This window comes from Nothoprocta perdicaria, unplaced genomic scaffold, assembly GCF_003342845.1.
Source record: "Nothoprocta perdicaria isolate Ctin4 unplaced genomic scaffold, notPer1 scaffold_41, whole genome shotgun sequence".
NCBI lineage: Eukaryota > Metazoa > Chordata > Aves > Tinamiformes > Tinamidae > Nothoprocta > Nothoprocta perdicaria.
This window is the reverse complement of record NW_020455655.1, coordinates 2,029,228-2,043,789: the sequence shown is the minus strand read 5'-3', so window position 1 is coordinate 2,043,789 and position 14,562 is coordinate 2,029,228. Positions and strand designations below refer to the sequence as shown.

The 14,562-nt window shown below is 39.6% G+C and overlaps 1 protein-coding gene across 2 annotated transcripts in view; it reads right to left on the bottom strand.

Annotated features, from left to right (window-relative positions):
- MYO5A (myosin VA) overlaps positions 1–14,562 on the bottom strand; it is a 71,760-nt gene that overhangs the window by 13,649 nt on the left and 43,549 nt on the right. Inside the window, exons 20-31 of one of the 2 annotated variants that reach the window (XM_026045797.1) lie at positions 13,588–13,827; positions 12,818–13,066; positions 11,215–11,308; positions 10,250–10,398; positions 9,440–9,553; positions 7,651–7,794; positions 7,250–7,303; positions 6,306–6,533; positions 5,599–5,607; positions 4,067–4,167; positions 3,360–3,440; positions 1,293–1,491 (exon numbers count right to left, since the gene is read on the bottom strand). In XM_026045797.1, the coding sequence (XP_025901582.1) occupies positions 1,293–1,491; positions 3,360–3,440; positions 4,067–4,167; positions 5,599–5,607; positions 6,306–6,533; positions 7,250–7,303; positions 7,651–7,794; positions 9,440–9,553; positions 10,250–10,398; positions 11,215–11,308; positions 12,818–13,066; positions 13,588–13,827 (1,662 nt within the window). The remainder of the gene's footprint in view (positions 1–1,292; positions 1,492–3,359; positions 3,441–4,066; positions 4,168–5,598; positions 5,608–6,305; positions 6,534–7,249; positions 7,304–7,650; positions 7,795–9,439; positions 9,554–10,249; positions 10,399–11,214; positions 11,309–12,817; positions 13,067–13,587; positions 13,828–14,562) is intronic. The other variant, XM_026045798.1, reaches the window with a different exon arrangement.

Sequence of the window (14,562 nt, the reverse complement as noted above, 5' to 3'; positions counted from 1 at the left end):
AGAATGGTCAGATCTTTCAAAAATGGCAAATAGTGTTACTGTTTAAGTCTAGAATATAACCTGTGTGATAAATTTGGAAAGGACATTCTTCTACACTAATAAAGATGGGTATACAATGATTATTGAAATTCTAGTATTACACCTTGATAGGGATAGGAGTGGAAAATAATCATATTCCCGATGTGGAATGGGCTCAGAGAGCTACAATACTAAGTAACAAGTCTATACTTAACAAGTAAAATTACATTCACTGTATTTGACAATAAAGAAAACTCCTCTGGGATGTAATTACATGACTGTGTGTTGTCTTGGAAACTCATGATGTGATGAGTAGTTCTCTTGGAGAAAAACAAAAGGCTAAAAATCATAATATATAATTAGGCAGTAGGAATAGCTGTCCAAGATGGAAACATTTGCCATCCACCTTCTCCAGAGTGAGATGGTTACTGCTGAAAGAAACTTGCAATACATTTTTAATTATGCACATACTTCTAGGAAGAGTTTATCCTGATCTATCAGCTGAATTATCTATTGCTTTCCTTAAAAGCTTGGTACTGAGACGTGAGGAAAGACAACAACAGTGAAGACTACACCTTGGTTTGTTTAGTGCGCACAATGATACTCAGGAATTTTCTTCTTCAAATAGTATGGTTCATTTTGCTATAAAGAAGAAACTCYATAGGAAGACCCCAGGCTGATAAGCAGTTTATCAATAAGTATTTCAGCATAGGCCTCTTTGGCAAGTTCTCTCAGGAAGCACATGACAAACATACTCCTCCAGAGAGAAAGATAAGGAATTTTACCTGATCTTTCCTTCATACAAAAAAATTGCACAGCAAACAAGGAACAGCAATTAACCAAGAGACTCCCAACCAAGTGTCTTTTTCTAGAACTACTTGTTTCTTCAAAACATAACACAGTGAATGATCTATGAGCTTCAGCCAGAATGGAGACAAAGAGGAAAATGCTATGTTTAAAAACAAAAGAACTCCATCAGAGAACATAAGGTTCGTGGATATCATTCATTCTGTGTAGGGATGACAGTACTGAAGCCAGTACTGTTACACTGAAATTCACRAGCTTTCCCCATGCTGTTGACCTCTAACACATTCCCTGCCACATTATTACTTCATCGGCACTCATTAGCCTCTCTTACGTTAATTTACCTACACAAATCTATTGCACTCCTGCAGTTTACCATGGGAGGCAGCCACCAGAAAGGCGGTAAGAACTCGTGGACAGAGACAGGCTTGCAGCCTCGCAGGCTGCTGCCCCAGCATCCTCTCCCTTACCAGGTTTTCATTAGTCAGCCGGGTGATCTCATGCTGCAGACTGGCTTCGATCCGGGCCTCTGGGGGCAGCTGCAGGTTCTGYGCCAGGAGCTGCTGCTGGCGGTTGTTTTCTTCCTTCAGACTCTGGATCTCCCCTCGCAGCGACTCCAGTTCATTCTCGTGGCTCTTCTTCTGCGACTGAAGCTGAGACTCCAGCAGCCTAAAGAAGTTGAGCAACAGTTGCAAGWCACTTAGAAAGTTGCACCCCAAATTTGCAGAGGGAGTCTAAAGCTTTAGCTGYTGCTCAGGAACAATTAGCCATGGCTTGCAAGGGAAAATGAAAAAGGCAGAGTACTCTTTAAACCCTTCAATATACCTCTAATTAAAGCTTGCATGATCAAAAAGTGGAGAAAAACTAATTGTGACACTGCTTTGCATTTGCTTTGTGATTGAACAAGCACTGTGTGTGGTACCACAGAGAGCATGTGGTATTAAATGTACTGCTAAGGCTCTGCAGCTTGTCACTGTTTTTAAAGGGGTAGACAAGTTTTACTTCTAACCAAATCAAATCATCTGTGTAAGAGGAAGAAGACAACATATTTGCTTAAGCTCCACGATACTGACAAATTAAAATCTTTTTAGTTAACTCTGTTCAGTCAGAAGCTGAAACATGTAACTGAAAAAACACATAAATTATCATTATTTTTATATTAAAACAAAGATTTTGAAAACAGTTGCCATTTGGGCAGGAAAAGTTAACAAGATGCCCAAACTCCGGAGTGGGATCCAGAAGGGTTTTTTTTATTCCAGGCTCTGCCACTGCTTTTCTGTTTCCACAGTGGCAAATTTTGGCTCGAAAACTTCCCATGTGAAATGGAACCTCTCTCAAAGTAGTGCTGTGTGGACTCGCTCGTGTTTGCAAGACACTGTCCAAGTCTTCTGACTCATAATTTCATAAATATACACACACAGGAAATTACATTAATAGGAACTTGTAGGGGTCAATTAGACAAACAATCAGGGTTTAAATATGCATAAGGAAGGCACATTTATTAGTGAGCAGACTGGCCAAGCTCGCAAGGGCAAATAGTCATTTAACTGCAATGCTCTGCCATTTAAGAAAATCCTTGTTGTCTCTACAGTACGAGGACAAAACAATAAAAGTAAAAAGATGCAGAGCGACCACTCCTGCATCCTGCTCTGCAGAACGCCGGTGCTCAGTTCCATCTTGGCAGGCTTATAAACAAGCGTAGGTTGAGAATTTGTTAGCACAAGAAACAGAAAGACAGTAGTTAGTAGCATTCATTGCAAAATACTTCCTTTTGTGGTTACTGCTACCCAATATTTAATGAAGTCAGTACTGCTGATCTATTAAATTAGTTGGTTGTACAAGACTGAAGACCATTTTGGAAGTCTGGGACACACGAATGCGGAGAGCCAGACATGCACACACAGTCAGAGGGAATTTACTAACAAGGTAGATTCGAACAGTCAAATGTCCAGCACGCAGCCTGGCACGGGTCACAGCGACTGTCCCAGGTTAGGACAGCACCAGGATGAACCACAGATTACTGATCTGTTGGTTATTTTGTGTGTGCTACATTCTGAATCTTGTACAAAGGTGCAGGAGAGGAATTTACCTAATTTCAGCTAGAGTAGAATAGGAAGAGTAACTATCCAAAAATTAWTTTATGCTGCAGCTATTCAAACAATAGCTTTATAATTACTAAATTGAAGGTACTTCTTTAAGCTGAAAATCTGTAAGGAACATTAATTTCCATATCCAACATAAAGACAGATGAACAATACACAGTTACAATGGTGCGGCTTCTGGCATTTTCTAGTCTATTAGTATTTTTGTGAATTATAATATTAGCTGTTCTCACCACCTCAAGTTTTTAAAGATACAACTTGACAGGTAAAAAGRTTTGTGGAAACTCTGGATTTGTAATGATGAATTGTTTTTTTAAAAAAMTATTAGTACATAAGAAATATTGTAGCTAAAGCAAACCCACAGCAAGGGGCACAAGTAGCTAGAAAAGAAGATGCAAATGAAGGAAAAAAAAACATTCTGAGAAGTCTGGTAACCTGTTGGCTTGTTTTAACCCTTCATAAACCAGCCAAAGTTCTCCGTCCTCATTCAGCATATGACAGTCCTGGGGAGATTGTCTTCCAAGAAAAATGTTTAAAAAATACAAAAGAGATACATCATGGTGATGAGATGACAKGTTAAGGGCAGTATATACTATATTACAGTTACTATAAAAGAGAAATAAACAATGCTCTAAAAATGCTTAGCAAAGTATCTTGTAAATCCAAAATCTTTCAAATCCAAATTGCAATCCAAAAATCTTGCAAATCTTGTGCTTATACCTATTTATTCTTAATGATGAAATTCAATTCTCAAGTGTCAGAGATCACAGCTAGTTACAGCATTTCATGATTTTACAGTATGCGTTTTACAACAAGTTACTGTGACAACTACTCAATAATCGATAAAAACATGGGGAATGGCACCCTGAAACACAGAAGGAATGTTAAAAGTAATTGTTTGAGCCATTTAGCCAATTAAAGCTTGAGCGGATGGAAACCAGGAAGTTGGGTTTTGCATTTCCCCATCGGTTCCCAACCCTTTTTGATACTGCATAAGGCAATTTAACTCATCAAATTATATCCCCTGCTACAAGCGCCCGTGAAGAATCTAGGCTTACATGGATGCAACTTACTGAATATGTTATGCCGAGTGTGTCACAGCAGACCCCAAATGACTTAGATCAGATAAAGAGAACTCATACCTGTTTGTTTCCTTCAATCCAATGTAGGCCTGTGCTATTTCTCCTTTGTCCTTCATCTTTTGCACATCCTCCAAGAGGATTGTGGCATCTGTCATGGTATTCTAGAAAAAGAACCATCATTTCCAGGGTAAATTTAACACTGCAGTTGTCCTTTGAATACATATTTTAGTCACTTTACTCAAAAGGAATCTTACTCCTGGAGCAGCCCCATTAAGACCAGTGTGGGTAGTTGGGAAGCAGGAGTCTGGTATGTAACTTCTAAGGCCATTTGGCATATTTTTTAAAATGAATGCCTGCAACATGTGGAAATACCAGTCTGTCTAATAAGCACGTACATGTGACAACCTCATTTGTTCATCACGTAAAAAGAAGGAAATACATTTTATAAAATGTTGGATTTGCATTTTGTTTTGAATTACCAGGAACATCACTAAAAATGGAGAAATGTAATTTTGCAACATGTTTACATATAGAACTCAGTTCTATCCATGCTACTTACATGCAGCATTACAGGGACTCTTTGGAACCTTGTTCCTTCTATTCACACATTCTAAGTACTCGGGCAAAGCCAGGTACAAGGACTGGCAATTTTTTTAAAGTTGGTTATCCTCATGGTACCGCTTTGTTTCCGTCTGGAGTGTTTACTACCACACTTCCCTTTTCCTTTGGCAAAACTTTCACCAGCTAACAGGTTTCCACAGGCACCTGAACTAGTCTATCTAAGCCTTACGCCTTTCCTGTGGATGCTATTGGTGAAGCCACAAGGGGCCATTGGATATATGAGATAAAATTCTGACTTCTTGATGTTCAAAATAATCAAGTGCTATTTCCTTTAGCAAAATTTTACTAAATATTGGCTACAATAATTTCATGCACATATATATTTAGAGTGCAACTTGAATAATTTGGGTTATCTTCTGTGAAAACCATAAGCTTCCCATCAAATTATTCCCAACATCCTTATGGAATATTTCTGATTCTTCTGTTTTATTATACAGTAAAACTGTTGTAATTTCATTTGCCAATCTACCAAGGYTTAGCAACCTGCACATATTTATTATTTTTGTGTTGAAGAAAAGAAGTGCTAAATACTCCTCTGTCTTCAAAAACACCCTACGTGCTCTACTTGTATCATTTAATTTGTCAGCCTTCATTTAAGGTCAGTTTGCTTCCTCATACTCCTAAGCATTTCCAAATCACAGTGTTGCTCCTACCCTCCAAATACACTGAAAAGATATATTGACTGAGTTAGATAGACTTATGATTCCCTTCATGCTGAAGTTAGCATATACCAACAACTCCAAATGGTTAAATTTGAATGTTTCAAAGTAACTTGTTTCCTTTTGCRAGAGGAAATTGGATGGATTTAGGGATGGGATAATGCGAATGGTCTCTTCAATAACAAAGGGTGAGAACAACATCAACAACATGCAGGTTATGAGATGCAGCGAAAGGACAGCTCAAGCACTGGTGAAGTTTTTTAGCATTTAAGAGATGCTCATTTATAGCTGTGGGAAAAAAAAAATATGTACCTTATCCTCCTGGCAATCAAATTGGTAGGCAAGAGAGAAGAGAAACAAATCATTAAAAGATTCTGTTCACGCTGCAGCTATCCAACCTAACAAGCAGAAGCTGTCTATAAACTGCCTATTAGCCATCCCCCTGTCACTTCTCTCATAACAGCTGCCAAAACAACACTTGGATGCCACCTTTGTTGAGAATTAGTCACTCAAAGATWTACTATTCAAGAATTTATGTTCCTATTACTACAGGAAAACAACATTTTATCCCCATATAATTAGTCATTTAAAACAAGATATATACCCTCCCATGCATCACAGACTTCCAATTTATTTAGCACAAATATAAGAATATCTTTGCAGTAGCAAAGAAAAGAGGACACCACTGTTCATTCCCTGCTGAGGTTATGAACCGCTAGATATTTCAGTTCAGTGGGAAGGATGAGTTACTGGATTGACCTTACACATGTCTGCCAGCCTGGTGTGACTCGTACGGTATCTTTGTATGACTGCTGGTAGATAAACCCAAATTGCTTCAGTTTCCCAATTTGAAGTGCTGCATTTTGTGCACTAATACCTCATCATGAATTGCCCCTAAAAAGGCTTTGGAGCTTACACCATTTTCCTCTGCCTTTCCAATCATGCTGCAAAGTTAAATAAAGCACCTCAGTGATGCAATTTAGCTTTACTGCCCAGTACATCTGCTGACTATTTTTTACCTTAGGTTGAATAGCTTCTTTCTGGCTAACCAGCTGAGACCGGAGTATGAGGACTTCCTCCTTGCGCACTTCAAGCTCTTCACTCACTGAAGTCAGCTGATCCAGCAGGACCCTGTAGGCAGGGGCACCCGGAGCAGTTACCTCTGGAGACCGTGTTTCTGTAAGGGCCTTCTGCAGCTCATTCAACTCATTCTTCAGTTTTTTATTCTCAGATTCCAGTTCTTGACGCTGCAAGAAACAGGAATAACTCCTTCACTCAGCATAATTCCTATACCAATAAAATACAGCCATGAAGATATGGATAGAGAGGCTGAAAACTAGGAGCAACTGTGACAAATCACTTGCTCTAAGGGAGGGTCACTCCATTAAACCTGGTTTCTTGACTGCTCTGAAATCCTCTGGAAGGATTTCACCAAATAGGGCTACCTTTTGTCTGAAATGTCATATCAGAATACATATATATGAATCATACAAATTTGATGGAAAACATTACCTTTTTTTCCCCCTTGTTCTTCCCCCCTTTTCCCTGCCGCAAAAAAAAGGTAGTTCCGAACAAACAGTAGTGAGCCAACTATGAGGAGTCTGCAGCATTCAGTGATACTGGGAAATGTTTTTACTTTTAGTGGTCTTAAGATATGCATCAATTTCAATAGCGTGTTTGGAGSAAAGGGTGACACTCAGCATTGCATTCTTGCTTAAATTAGCTTGCAAGCTGTACTAAGCCATGAACAAAGAACACTCTGTTTTAACTGGATCTTCTTGATGTGCAGCCTCAGCCACACATTCTATACACAGAAAGGATAATGCTACAAAAATGGCTTATTGGAGATAAACCATTGATTGGTTTCAGCTAATATGCTGAAACAAGAGAATTGTTTGTATTTTCTAACTATGCTAGTAGGTATAATTGGTGACAACATTCTCACTGTAAGATTAAATTTTACCTTGAGCGACTCATATTCCAACTCTGCACCTCTTATCGGGGGCCTTTCTTCCTCCTACGAAAGGACACAGACAATAGTGAAAAACAATCCACTTCTTTCTATTCTTTGACTGTGCTGAAGCAGGCAAAGGAAAGCAAGCATTCTGCAGCCACAAAAAGTTGCAACCACTTTTAGTTCCTGTTAACTCCAATGAAAGGATCTCAGTGATACTGGAAAAAAAACCAAGTAGCCCATGGTAGCAACTACTGCAAGCACTGATGCATAAAACTTACTGCCATTAAATGAAGCAAGTACTATGGGAAGGTAAGAATTTAGTACAAGCCAGTCAGCATTCACACAGTTGATATACTGCAAGGAGGGATACTCTGGCATCAGCATTTCATCAGCTAGAAGGATTCCACCTTAGCTTTAGCGCGTAGAGCCTGTTCTTCCTTTCTGTCCAGTTCATCCTGCAGGGATTGCTTTTCTTGCTCCAGCTCTGTAACCCGTTTCTGCAGCTTGAGGAACAGAGACATATCCAGTGGTGCCTTTTTCTCACTTGGTTCCTGCTTTAGAAAGGACAGAAGGAAGTCACCAAGTGTTGCATTTCCACATCAAAAGAAAGCACTACTGTGAGTAAAGGAGGGAAACAAATTGGGGGAGAAGAAAGGAACACAGAAATGTTGCTTGATTCTGACAGCTGGCTACGGGCATCTAAAATGTTTCATAAGCCATGAGAAGACTATTTTACAAAGGAACTAACACTTCTAAACCTCAAGTCTAACAAAAGAAAGCACTAAAGACTATCTAGCAGACAGCGGGTCTACAGTTAAGCATACCTTCTTGTCTTACTTGTGTGGAGGGGGAAAGGAAAAAAACATCTGTGGTTAGACTCACTTGGAAAGTAACTGCAGGTAAGAGGCTAAGTTTCTTCTTTATCAGTTATTTCTATAGCAGCTTCTTTAGCTAAAGAGAAATCTCTATGCTGATTACAGAATTAGAGCCATGATTAAGCAAAGGCAATTTAGAGGAATATGAAATAGAAAGGCTCAGATGATACATTTTATGTCTTTTTTGTTCTATTATGCTAATTAAACAGCCTGTACTAGAACTAAGCCACTAGCTTTTGCAGTGTTTTCTGGGCAAGGACCAGCATTTGTAGTCTGAAAGTGCATYAGGAATTGTTCATCAGCCATTTTGTACTTTATGTAGCAAGAAGATTAAAGTATCGACTACAAAGTGCACCATAAAATTCTGAAGCTCAGAAAAGGAACTAGAAAATTAATATTAACGACTGTAGCAGACAAGCAAGCACAGCCATTTCTACCTCATCCGCTTGTGAGAGTCATAAACTACATCAGCAGCTTAGCAGAAAAAAGAAAAGCAAATATTGAGATATTTTAATCCTAAGCAGTAAAATGAAATGACCTCTACCTTTTTCATAATGTTTGGTATTGATAATTTATATTGTTAATCTATAGTAAAACTGAAGTTTGTCTGCACAGAGTATGACTTCAGTATAATGTGTCCCAGTATTTGAATGCTGATAGAAAGTCATCTTCTGTTGAGAATTTAAAAACAAATTATTGCAATAAAAAAGTGCAATTATAGACATAACTAACAAGGACAGACAWCAAAAGGAGAAGTTGTGGGTCTATGATTCTATGACTGATCACAGTTAAGAGTGAAGCAGCAGTTTAAGAAAAACAAAAAAAATTCCAGTATGCACAGGGAAAGTTACCAGGTCTAAGCTGCCAAGCACAGATTATGAATATGACCACCTTTTCATTTATAACCCATAGATATATTACTCCTATAAGTCTATAAGTCTCCTGTTTTTTTTTCCCCTTCCCTTTAATTGTCACTTTTGGTCAAAGAGATAATTGTGCTTGTTGTGCTTGTAAAAGATGGTATCTGACAGATGCAAATCACCTGGCCATGCATCTAATCTACACTGCTGCATTAGAGAAGATTGTAAGCATCCTTTCATCAAGCCAACAACCAACTACAGATTGAGCCTTTTTGTAAAGGAAATGGAACAGGATTTCTCAATATAAATATTGATTCCTCAGTTCCTCAATATAAACAYCTGGTATTCAAAAACACACAGAAAGGGAGATATGAATTAGCTCAAACATTGATAAATGACAAGTGGGTTTTGGTGGTGGTGGTGAAGTTTTGTTTGTTTGTTTGTTTTTCATTTAGTGTTACCTCCATCCTCAGTGGTAAGTCTTCTGCCTCTGTGATCTCAGAGCTGAAAGTATACTCGGATTCATTGCTACTGTGAGTCGAATCTGTTCTTTTGTGTCCAGGCTTGGGGATGTTCTGGAATGTAAATGAAACAAATTAATATAAATTAATACTGCATGTCTCTTTACAACCAATAATTTAAGCTTGTAATATTCTGTATTATTCCATAACTAGCACAATTTATAAGAAAGTGTTTATGATTCTGGTCTCTCATGCTAGCTAAAGCCTGCAAGATATAGTTCGCAGTTCAAACATATGGAGACAGGTCAGCTCCTATTCCATCAAGTATTTGCTGTCAAAAGCAGAAGCAAGCAKTTTGTGGGAAAGAAAAATTTGATTTACAGGGAAGGAGCAAGCAGAGTAGGAAAGTGGAGGCAGTGACTCTGAAATTCCATTGACAGAATTCTCACTGCATCCTCCTGCCACACAGAAATCAGCACTAGCTGATCCAATATGTGCTGATAACTGGTGGGTAAAATGAAGACAGAAGGTTATGTGAATTACCATCAGCCACATCACAGCAGAGGTTTAACCTTCTTCCACAAAATTGAAAATAAAGAATATTTAACCACAAATTTTAAATGGTTTTGACAGTACAGTGCATTTTCACTGAGCTAATTTAATTAACCCATACTTCAAAGAACAAATCCCGTTTTCAGATACAGGTAACCACCAGGCAGCTGAGGCAAAACAGGCTGTAAATTGTACCATCAGATTAACTAAAGGACATTTAAGAACAGCTCTTAATTTCCCAGATCTTTATCCACTTACCACCATTAAGTTCATTTCATCCCTAAGATCATCATAACGCTCTTCTAAGCGGCTGAACTCATTCAGCAGGTTCTGATACCGTAGCCTTTCATCATTCAGATCTAGCTCCAGCTGCTTTGTTTCCTCCACGAGCTTCTTCTCCATCGTTTCTGCAATAGAGAAGAGGAAGCCAAAGTGACAACTCCACATCTGTTGTCACCTGTGGTGTATCTGTTCTGYGGTGCAGGAGGTGCATGCACACCAAGAGCACAGGGGCTGAAAGGCCTGTGATTTGCCACTAGTGTGTGGTATTGGTGCTTCTGCAGGTAGACACAGAGCCAAGTCCACAAAGGACCACAGACTTATCGTGGCAACCACACTAGGGTTCAAAGTAGCCTTCAGTCAAGCTCGTCACTCTTCTAATGCCCGACATTAGCACTTCCAGARGACAGGAAGAAGGAACATTAGGGCACTGCTACCTAATGTACAAAGCAGCCATGAGATGGTCTATGCCCCAGGCACACTGATCCTCCTCACCCCAGCTGCCTCTGCATACCCATCACATCTAGTGGGTGTGCAGGGGTGTCTACAGTCTTCTGGCTGCTGACTAGGGAGCCACAGCAGCTCCTGACACAGCAGCTAGGAGGGCTCCAAAACGCTGGCTCATGTTCAGAACCCTCTAGGGAGGTAAGAGACTAGGAACACGAGTGTCTGCCTGCCCATGCAATGCAACATTTGCTGTATTCACTGTATTAAAAAGCCTCCTTTTAAAGTAAAATGCTTTTTCACAGCAATCCTCATGAGAAAGACATCAAAATCTTCCTGGAAATTCAAATAGTAAATAATTGTGATGTGATTAAATTCTTAAATTTATTAGTTAAACTAAACAGGAATATAAGCTAGAACGTATTAGCAAAACCTAGCTAACAGAATGTTGTTTTATAAGGTAACCTTAAGCATAAACAAGTGAAGAGAAAAGAACTGACCTGTTATCTCCCTTGCCTGGTCATGGATGCGACGGTTCAGCTCCTCCTTTTCGGTTTTCAGTAACGTGTTCTGCTCTTTCAGGTCCGATACAAGCTACAAAGATAGCAAAATATTTGATTTTGATCAGAATGCACTTAATCTCCCATCACTAGCCCTAACAGCAACTGCACCCTTGCTACAGGAGTTCAAATCGATTTTTTAAACAGTTCCTCCTCACTGAGGAACACTGAGGAGTTCCCCAGGAGCTCCTCACTCCTCAGCCAGTGAGCTAAGTTACGACATCGTCATTTCTCAAATTACATTTATTTCATGCCCCCTGTGCAGATTCTCCCACATGTTCTATATTCCATTTCTGATCAGATGCTGAAATGAATTTAGACCACTTCATTGTGCCATAGTATTTTCCAGTAAAATCCCTAAAGGTGTCATTTATTGTTTAACATAGAAATATTCCTAAAATAAGAACAAATTCAGTAGTTCGCTCATGCAATTCCATTGCTTTTGGCAAGATCGTAATCTAACATCTCCTTTACACATGAAAGTTGAGCCATTTTGACCGTGCCAAGATTTGTCAGGTCCTCATTTGCCTCTGTTTATGGTTACCACACATTCACTGTGCTTAGTCAACCGATATTTTTCCTTATGCACACATAATCTTGAATTGCATCATTGCAGCAGAGCATAATGAAGACATTGATCTTCCAGTATTCAAAACTGGCATTATATCAGTAGGTAATTATGGCAAGGAACAACTTGTTTGATATGTTCGTGGTTAAAGCAAAGATAAGGGATTGGTCAAAACCTACTGAACTAATCTGCACATAGACACACACGTGTGTGTTCAGCAGACTGATTGTTCAAATAAGGAAAGATAAATAGGTACCTTTAAAAACTGCACATACTTCTGAACTCTATACAGTTTTATTGGCTAGGCAGATAAAAGGATTTCTTTGTTTGAGCGCTCTGTCTCTGAGTGAGCTCAGATATTTGGATTGCCAATATTTTCAATTTTAAAACCTGAATAGATGTAATACCTATACTTATATATGAAATACAGATTTAATATATTTCTCCAGCATAAGTGTAGTACTGGGCCTATATAGAGTTATACAACATTGCTTTAAAATATTGTAAAAATGCTATACATGCCACAAAATACTGAAAAAATGAAAGGGGTAAGGCTTCTGGAAATGTTTTCACGCAAAGCATCTAAAAACACTGAAGAAACGAGAGCACTTGCTGTATTTCTGTGCTTCGCAGTAACATACCTCCTGTCTGAAATCGTCTGTGAATGCTACACTGCAGGTCAAAAACCTGGAACACAGACAGGCAGGGAAGCAGCAGCAGGATTGTTGTTAAGGGTCCTGAGACCCACCTGAAGTGACAGTATTGCTGAGGCCTCTTTTAGGGATGCTACACTCCACATGGCAGACTGCATCCTCCCACACAAACAAGGGAAGAGGAGAAAAAAGGGACAATTTCAACCCCTTAATAAGATGCTAAAGCCAATTAATAAGAAATGGCAGCAAGAGGAATAAAAGGGAATGCAGAAAAAAAATACATTACGCCTAATGTTGCAGTATTTGGGAAGTGAACACTTGCCTGCTCAGTTTCATGTTTGTATTTGTCTGCCCACTCCTCGATTGTCTTCTTCTCAGTCTGAGTCTGGTGCAGCTCCTTGCGGAGCTTGGCGATCTCTTCCTGAAGACTGAGCACGCGGTTCGTGGCATTCTTGGCCTCCTCCTCRCTCGTCCGAAGCCGCTCCACGTCGCTCCGCAGCCTCTCTGTCTCCGTATTGTAGGTGATCTCCAGGCTACCCATCTTCTCCAGCAGAGATTTGTACTCTTTGTTCTTTGCAAAACACAACACAGACACAGCAGCAGTTGAAATATTATTGATTATGGAAGCCTTCTATTTGCCTACAGAATATACATAGATTGGGGAGGAAAAGAGCAGTTTTCCCATTTCCAAAAAGCTGCAGTCTGTTTTTGCAGGAAAACTGCTTAAAGAGGTGACAGCACAGTACAGTCTCTAAGCCTGTGCATTAACGTCCTGAATTCAAATCAGAAGAAGCAGCCCACATGCATCCAACATGATCTTATCACTTTCCCCTTAAAACAGCTGAAATGCTTCAGAGGAAACCTGAAGTGAAAGGAGCAGATGTTTCCTCTCAGTGTTGCTGTGTTACAAGTGGATGCTCTGTTTTGTTATTACTGTGGTCTCCTTGTCTCATCTATCAATGTTCTTCCACGAAGAAAACATCTGATTCCGCACAATGAAAATTCCAGGCATTTTTCAGTGAGTGCCCATGGTGCTAATGAGGAGGATGAGACAAGACTTCCAAACGTCTTCCCTGAGCAGGAAGCCCTTACCTGATCATCAATTTTTCGCTGCAGCTGCATGATCTTGTTCTCCAAGCCAATGTGAAGCTTCTTGTAGCGCTCCACAGATCTGGCCTCTATCTTCAGTTTCTTCAGCTCCCTCTTGGCCATCATGCGCCGGTAACAGCATTGCAAGTAAACAATTGCCTTCAGGGTCCTCTGGTAACGCACTYGAGCCAGCCAGCCTCTGACATGCTTCTGAATAACAACAGACTTGTGCTCCCGAAGCATCTACAGTTAAGTAAAAAACAGCACAAGGGGCATTAGAGTTGCAAACTACACTGCTCAGTCACCACAAACAGGGTTGTAAAGCTGGCGGTACTAGAGGTACCAGGGTCTGAAAACAAACCTGCTGGTACAGCAATAGGAAATGAAGATAGAGTTTAAAAAAAAGTGAAAAGGAAAAGAGGATGGGAATAGGCAGGAAGACTAGGAAGGAACTAGATGAAAGACATACAAAAAAAAAAAAGGAACTGGAAACGTACTGAAAAACTGGACATTCGTTTGTGTTGATGTCAGATCTAGGCTGGCTACAACACTACATGGTACCTATTGACAGGATTACAAAATAGAAGCCAATTGAGGACTTGGTGCTGGGTGGGTTTTTGTTGTATTTTAACTGTACCTTTATCTTGAAACTTCTTTAATATACTGATATACGCAGCATAGGCTTCATCCATATACAGTTTAAACACACTGATGCTCAGTGCAACCATTACATGCTGCAGTCTGGAGCACAGTATAGTAGCTGCTAACAACAACAGCTGCAGTCTACCTGAGCGACTACAACTTCAATTCCACTTGCCTATTTTCCCTTCTTTGAGGGATTTCATCCACTAGCCTGAATGGAAAAATACCTTTCTCACTACTTATTCTAATCAGAAATTCTATACTGAGATGCATTTTTTTTTAAATCATTTTTGAAGATCAACAGTCAAGAACACCAGCAACTTCTCTCAATGTGAT